Source organism: Carassius carassius, chromosome 19, assembly GCF_963082965.1.
Source record: "Carassius carassius chromosome 19, fCarCar2.1, whole genome shotgun sequence".
Taxonomy (NCBI): domain Eukaryota; kingdom Metazoa; phylum Chordata; class Actinopteri; order Cypriniformes; family Cyprinidae; genus Carassius; species Carassius carassius.
This window is the reverse complement of record NC_081773.1, coordinates 17,477,218-17,484,776: the sequence shown is the minus strand read 5'-3', so window position 1 is coordinate 17,484,776 and position 7,559 is coordinate 17,477,218. Positions and strand designations below refer to the sequence as shown.

General features: G+C 35.8%; 2 protein-coding genes across 2 annotated transcripts; both read right to left on the bottom strand.

Annotated features, from left to right (window-relative positions):
• Positions 1–1,803: 1,803 nt before the first annotated feature.
• Positions 1,804–2,924, bottom strand: crygm5 (crystallin, gamma M5). Its single transcript, XM_059500050.1, has 3 exons — positions 2,897–2,924; positions 2,434–2,682; positions 1,804–2,322 (listed from the first exon to the last, which is right to left on the bottom strand). The coding sequence occupies exons 1-3, from the start codon at positions 2,903–2,905 to the stop codon at positions 2,047–2,049; spliced, it is 534 nt and encodes a 177-aa protein (XP_059356033.1). The 5' UTR covers positions 2,906–2,924; the 3' UTR covers positions 1,804–2,046.
• A 1,388-nt stretch (positions 2,925–4,312) lies between these two features.
• LOC132095229 (gamma-crystallin M3) lies at positions 4,313–5,333 on the bottom strand. The gene is made up of 3 exons (XM_059500051.1): positions 5,278–5,333; positions 4,785–5,024; positions 4,313–4,653 (listed from the first exon to the last, which is right to left on the bottom strand). The coding sequence occupies exons 1-3, from the start codon at positions 5,284–5,286 to the stop codon at positions 4,378–4,380; spliced, it is 525 nt and encodes a 174-aa protein (XP_059356034.1). The 5' UTR covers positions 5,287–5,333; the 3' UTR covers positions 4,313–4,377.
• Between the last annotated feature and the right edge of the window lie 2,226 nt (positions 5,334–7,559).

The window sequence follows — 7,559 nt, the reverse complement described above, 5'->3', positions numbered from 1 at the left end:
GATGAGAAATAAATTATTTTAAAAAAAAACAAAAGATACTTTAAATGTGAAATTAAAATGGCCAGTATGTGTCAGCAAGTCACTGTTAATAAGTGAGTCATTGCGATTGAACCGAATCATTTAAACGGTTGATTCATTCAGGAACGAAACACTGTCACGTTGCTCAGGGACGCAAAACTGTGCTTTGGTGGCTGTGTTTGGAAGTATTTTCTGTTGTAGAAATAGAGCTAAAAAGGCAATAATGTGTCTAAAACGTAAGTCTCTTAATTAACTTGTTTACTGAACTGTTATATATATGTATGTATGTATATATTCATGATGATTTTTGGAGGAAAAGATGGCCTTCTTTGTGTGAATTTGATTTAATATATGAAATTATATAAATATGTGAATTTTCTGCCCCTATATCTTCAATTTTGTGATCATTCTAAATGCATTTTAGGAGACTGAATCACACAGTGAAAGAACGCACTATAAATGTGCGCGCATATCATTAAAACAAAAATTATGATATTATCACAGACGATATATATAGCACACTCCTCACCACTGTCTTTTTGGCTAATTTGTGTAAAACCTCTTGCTAACATGTCAAAGCTTCATTTTAACCACCAATGCAACGATGCAATTATTTACCTTACCTCTACATTCTTGCGAATGGTTGATGTCTTGTCGAGATTTTATAAGCTGCTAGTTTGGTCTTCCTAGGCAAGTACAGCTTACACTGCATAATAGAGCATACATATGGCCAGGGGTTCACTTCATTTCCTTCGAGTACAACTTCAGAATATGACGGGGTTTTGTTTTCAGCGGTGTCTGCACCACTAACGCCTGTTTTGATCGTCTGCATCTTTCTTGTGATTTAAGCGCCAGTTTGCCCTCCTGCCCATTATTTACTGACGTAGTTTCCAGGGAGCGATTTGTTTTTTTTTTTTTTTTTTTTTTTTTTTTTATACTCAGTAATTAATGTGTTTTAAAATGTAGCGAAGTACAATACTTTAAACAAAATATACTTAAGTAAAAGTAAAATTACAGATTTAAAAAATTACTTTAAAAAGTATTAGTACACAAAAAAGCTACTCAATTACAGTAACGCGAGTAAATGTAATTCGTTACTTTCCACCTCTGTATATTCTACTGATAACTTAAACTATGTTAAAATAAATGTTACTGTAATAATTTGAGGAATGTTTCATTTGCATAGAACGTGTTGTCTTTCTTAACACTGTGCACCTTCGCGTGAAGTGGAAAATCGATTCCTGAGCAATCGATGCCAACTAATTCAGCACCCTCACTTTGGACAGCGCTCTTGTAACGTCGGACGTAAGAGGCAGCGTTCTAAGAAGCTTCCTAAAGGACACTTCGGGCAACACACTTAGGAACATAAACAACTTTGGTAAGATATATCTTTCGATGTCTTCTTAGCGTGCTAAGAGTGAGCATTATCGGGGAACCGGGCCCTGATTATTAAGTGTTTTTTGAGCAGTGTATTTCATTGAAATATTATTTCTTAATAATTTTTTTTTTATGTCTAAACTTTTATTTTCTAAAATAAGACCTGAATGTGGTCTTAAGGCTGAGATCACACATACTGTATTTACATTATTGAAAGTAGTTGATTGGTAAACCTTTAAATGTTTTTTTAATTTATGCTCTTTTAGAGTTTACATTCAACAAATTTAAACTCTTAAATGTCAGTTGCCAAATAAAATCCATTTTGATTCATTTATTTTTATATTTTATTTTACAGTCTCCTGGCAGAGGGATCTGTATACATCTGTATATTTCTCAAAATCATCACACATTTGATGATCAACAAAATGAGATGTTACTGTAATGAATGTAACATGATGATCAGATGCATGTTAATCAACATTTGGTAGTACAGCTTCCACAAATAAAAAAAATAAAAAACTGGTGGAGTAAGTGATCTCTGACATTATACTGTAGATCCTTGGCACATTTTCAAATTAAATGTCACAACATTTCTTCTTGGGAAACTATATGGAACTCATGTGTTGTCTTTCTTAGCAAGTGTAATTTCTTCTAACAGGATTCCATGATGCGTCTGATGGAATGAATTTTCACTGGGCCTAGACCAATATTATTAAAGCTGCTGTACTCCCCTGGCCTGATGTATATCATTCTGCCTTCAAAATTGGGTTTTTCATACAGCAGCCAGTGGCCATGTGTGACATTGCAGGACTGGCAATCAGCCATGTGAAAACGTTCCTGGATTGACTCACAGTCATCCATCAACTCATACTTTTGTCCGACAAAGTTCTCTCCTTCGAAGATTCTCATTCTGAACGCTCCTTTATGCTGAAAATATATAATTGTTTAGTAATTAAATTACATCAGTTTAATATATATATATGTGTGTGTGTGTGTGTGTGTGTGTGTGTGTGTGTGTGTGTGTTAAAATAGAATTACCATAGGGATCATTCTGCAAGATCTGATGCAGTCACTGATGCTTGCTCCCATGATCCGTTGGTTATCCGGATAGTGTCCTCTTCTTACCAGCATTTGGTGACCCATAAAGTTGGTGCGCTCATAGACCATAAAGCAGCCACTTTCCACCCTACATGAGCAGCAGCGGCTCAGGTATGAGGTCACTTCAGGACAATCACCGCTAGTCTCATAGTTACGACCATGGAAGTTTCTGTCCTCATAGAATATTATCTGGAAAGTATAGTGACAAAAAGACATGCTTACAATGGATATGCTACTCTTTGTTCTTTACTTTGCTTGTTAATCCATTTGAAAGTACACTGTATGCCTCCAATAATAGATGACATTGTTAAATCAATGTAGATCTTATTTCAGGTGTGACTTGGTTTAAGTAGTAATCCCATTCAAAACCACATTTGTCTTCTTCAGCATAGTTATCTCCTACCTTTCCCATGATTTTGCATTTGTTTCTATAGTGCCAGTGTTTTAGTGTGTTGCTTTTATACTCAACTTGATTGCTAAAAATCTATAGCCCATTGTTTGAACTTCTTACTCAGCAATTCTATTTTTTCGAAACTAGTTTACAAGTAGTTACCAGAAATGTTTTCGCCTATACCCTGTACCAGCTGTGGCTTTTCTTGGTTGTGGGGCAGGTGGAGGAGGACAACTGGTCCACTGATGTGTCATTCACTATACTTTTGAAACAGAATAGAGAGGATAGAACAGACATATATTTCAGTAATAAAATATGTTTTGTAAGTTTTTTTTTTTTTTTTAACTAAAACTGACATTGTCAACCACACCAGTCCTTTCTTAAGGGGACCCTGGTAACTGAAGATCTCCTCATGCCATACTCGATTATTTTAGCTTTTTCTATTAGCTGTTATGTTGGTGTTTGTTTAATGTTTTCATTTAAGACTAGGAAATTAAACTAAAAACAGAAATATAGCTTCTTTTCATTTGTGTCTAGGACAGATTGATTATACAGAAGTGTATTTCACAGTATGATACACTATCTTAACATTGCCCATGTCAATTTTTTTGTTATATTTTGAAGGGGGGGGGGTTACCATTATTGGACTGGACAGTATAGGAAAAGAGAAGAGAAAGAAACCAGACTGGCAAAGGACCTCTACAACACCTGAGGCACATGTCAGAGTACTTCCCACAAGGCCATTGCTCTGACCCACCCTGAGCATTTTGGTAATACAGCACAATCAATATTGGACCCTTTCACACATACAGGCTTTACTGGTAAACTCAATTAAAGATCATGTGTATACAGGACCTTTTCAAAAATACTGGTAAATTCTTTCAGGAAATTTAACAGTTTGAGATGTTGCAACATGACCAGGAAATTACCAGAAATGTAGTTTGTGTGAAATCAAAACGTCTACTCTGGGCCAATCATAACATTCTGACCCATATTAATCATTTACTCCGCACTAGTTTGACTTGTTGGCATATACAATGTCTCTGGGCCAAAAGCAGCTGAATGATTGTAAACGTTTGACACAAAATGAAAACATCAAAAACACTTACTGTGTATACCCCTCCATGCTTAAAAACCCAACATTTCCTGTCGATGATGTCACAGAATTTACAGGTATTTTGAAACTGATGTGTGAAGGTGCTTTACCAGTCAAAGGTGGAACATCATTTCCTGTCTGAACAGCACATTTTTATATTTACTGGAAAGTAGCTCCTTGTGATTTTGCAGCAATTTACTGGTATTGCTTTGTCAAAGGGGCTAAATATTTATTTGATATGTTTCATTTCCATTGATTTGCATACTTTTGGTAAAATGACACCAATGGCAGAACTCAAAAGTGTTGAAAACAGGCCAAGACCACAGAAAAAATGCATGGTGAGGAATTTATTGTTTGTTTAAGCTTATGTTATCATTTCTAGTTTCAGACTGTGAATTTAACACAAGTCCATGATTCTTCTAACAGAGCTGAATCTGACATTGCTGTATCCCATATCCCTGAAGCTCCTGTACTCTCCAGGCCTGAAGTATATCATCCTGCCTCTGTAGTGGGGCTGCTCATACATGAGCCAGTGGCCGTCCATCACATGGCAAGACTGGCAGTCGGACATGCGATAACGTTCCATGAAGGAATCGCAGTCATCTGTCAGATCATACATCTGACCTCCAAAGTTCTCCCTCTCATAGATCCTCATTCTGTAGGGTCCCCTGTACTGTATGATGAAAAGAAATTGATTGATTCAGTCTGATTCAATGCATTTCTAATTCAATACATTCTGAATAATTGAGCTATTATTTTTAATGATTAAAATGATAATACTATTATTGTTTTATTTTTTGTTACCTGAGGAACCATGCGACAGGACCTGATGCCATCACTCATTCCCATGCGCATGTAATCCACATATTCGCCCCTCCTCATAAAGAACTGGTTTCCCATGTAGTTAGGACGGTCATAGACCACAAAGCAGCCGCTCTCCACTCTGCATGAATGGCAGCGGCTGAGGTAGGTAGACATATCAGAGCAGTCACTGCTGCACTCATAGGAGCGACCCTGGAAGTTCTTGTCCTCGTAGAAGATGATCTACAAAGAAAAAAATGTGAATAATGTGAATACTAAAATACAAGTTTTCTCTCTGTAAACCATAACCTTTAACATTTGAATTAACTGGCTTTTTTGCCTTGCATTATACAACAGGTATTTGTATTAGAGCTTGTTTATGTAGCAAATGTACATAAACACATAAAAAAGCCATCTTTCCATTAAATAAATTTATAGAGGATTTTGCTGTTTTTGGCAGCTCTACTCCACTGGATTAAAGCCACCCAATACATACCTTGCCCATGTTTGCTAGTCTTCGTGGGATTCTGTCCAGTTGCTGTCTGTCTGACTGCTGCCTTTTATACTTTATAGGCTGATAATAGTTTTTGTTATTCAAATAGCCTGGAACCTGATGATCAAGCAGGTCTGTGATTTCTGTTAATTTAAATTGTGCAATCACAGCCTACATGTAACAAATAGAATGAAAGAAAAACAGAAAGATAGAGTGAGAGAGAGAGAGAGAGAGAAAACAAATGAAAGTTAAAAAGCAAAAGAAATCACATCAGCCAAGAGTTAACATGTCTGAAGAATTCCTAAAAGTAACAAAATTTTTCAAGTACTTAAAAAGTAATACTTGTTAGTCCTCATAAAGAGTCTTATTTTTAAGTTAATCTAAATAAGTCATGTTCATGTCAAATGAACAAAATTATAATTCATTTTTGCAAAATAGATCAGCAGGTACAGTGTACTTTAAATGATTTCACATAACTGTAGCAATTTCAACAGTTCTACCAAGAGAGGTCACTAGAATTAACAATGATGTGAAGCAAAACTTTATGTAAATGTGTATGAACGGAATTTTTTTTTATTTTTTATATTCAGTATTTGCCAGATCTCTAATGTATTGGCTTTGACATAATGCATCCCATATTAGTCCTTTTTAAGTCCCCCTTTTCCCATTCTGCACTTTGAAGAAGCATTTGATTGCAGTAATATTATTTGAAATGTATAGGTTATTTACGGCCTTCTTAGTCATTTAGCAAGGATGTTTGATCAAACTCTGTCTCTAACATATGGAGAAAACTTTGAGGTGTTTGAAGCACAGCTTTGAGACCCGTGATGATACATTGATGTGTAAAGACAAAAAACAATCGGTCTGTTCAAGAAACTGAACAGTATTTTTATTGTTTTTTTACCTCTGATTCATGCAATGTCCGAACTGTTAGAACTCTCCTGAGCGCCTTCTAAGCAGTAGGCACATGAGGAGTCGTCTTCTTCTTGCTTTACAATGGATGCAGACTTATAAGTGTATTACCGCCACCTATTGACACTCCTAATTGAGATTGTAGATAGAGTATCAATGGTCCATTTGAAAGATAGATGGCAGTAATGCACTTATAAGTCAGCGATCCGCCATAAAGCAAGAAGACGACGCCTCACACGCCTGAATCAGAACAGCTCAGGAGAGTTGGTCACAGTGATTTTGCCAAGTACTACATGTTCCCGGATCAACATCTTTTGTTGATCCTGGATCAACATTATTAATAAAAATATAGATTTAACCCAATCTCTACCCCTAAACCTAACCCTACCCATAATTTATTTATTCCTAAAACCAGTGGGAAATTATAGCTGATTAGAGTATATAAGCACCTAACCCTGATTTTAAGCCTAAAACAGATATTTCCTGAAAGGTAATATCTGAATTCTGGATTGGAATGTTGTTCCAGGAACAACAAGGATGTTGATCCAGGAACAAGTTGTACTTGGTAAAATCACGCTCAACCAGGAGGGTTCAAACGGTTCTGACATTGCGTGAATCAGAGGTAAAAAAAAAAAAAAAACACCAACAAAAAAACTATATAAATACTGTTCAGTTTCTTGCACAGAGCGATCGTTTTGTGTCTTTAGACATCAGTGTATCAGCACGAGCCGCAGAGTTTAATTTGGTTTTGTTTGTGTATGTTTTTTTTTATTATTATTGTATGTTTTAGCCATGATTCCCAAACACTTACATTATAACACTGATAGACTGCAACGGTTTGAGTTAAAAATCTTGGTTTGTGTTCTACTGAAGAAACAAAGTCACCTACATCTTGGATGTCCTGGGGGTAAGAAGATAAACATACAATTTTCATTTTTGGCTGAACTATCCCTTTAAATGGCAACTATTTGCAAAAAAAAAAAGAAAAGTGGTTTAAATGTATTTAAATGTATTTATAGTACAATTACTTTTGACCAATAGGTGGTGCTATTACCAAACTGATAGGCATTTGTCATGGCATTGTGGCACTAATTAAAGAAAAATATTTAATGTAGGCCAAAGCATGGTAAATGTGTTAACTTATTACAGGTAAATAAAAGTATATTATTGACTAAATCCAAAATGGCAACACACTGTGCAGTGTGTCCAACATTGGAAAAATCTCTTGTAAACATAGGTTGCACTTTTGACGTAGGTGCGAGCTCTGGCACATACTGTGACGTTGGCTGCCTAAACACCTGTTTGTCTCAGTTTACATACAAATGTGCAAACTAAGATTTTCAAAATCTCCACTCTGGTCAGAGTTTTTAGAA

What these genes read in the sequence shown, in the direction of transcription:
- crygm5 (XM_059500050.1), bottom strand. An exon ending in CTTGCAGAATGATCCCTATG is followed by an intron (nt 2,323 to 2,433) that starts GTAATTCTATTT and finishes ATATATTTTCAG; the next exon opens with CATAAAGGAGCGTTCAGAAT.
- LOC132095229 (XM_059500051.1), bottom strand. An exon ending in CCTGTCGCATGGTTCCTCAG is followed by an intron (nt 4,654 to 4,784) that starts GTAACAAAAAAT and finishes TTCATCATACAG; the next exon opens with TACAGGGGACCCTACAGAAT.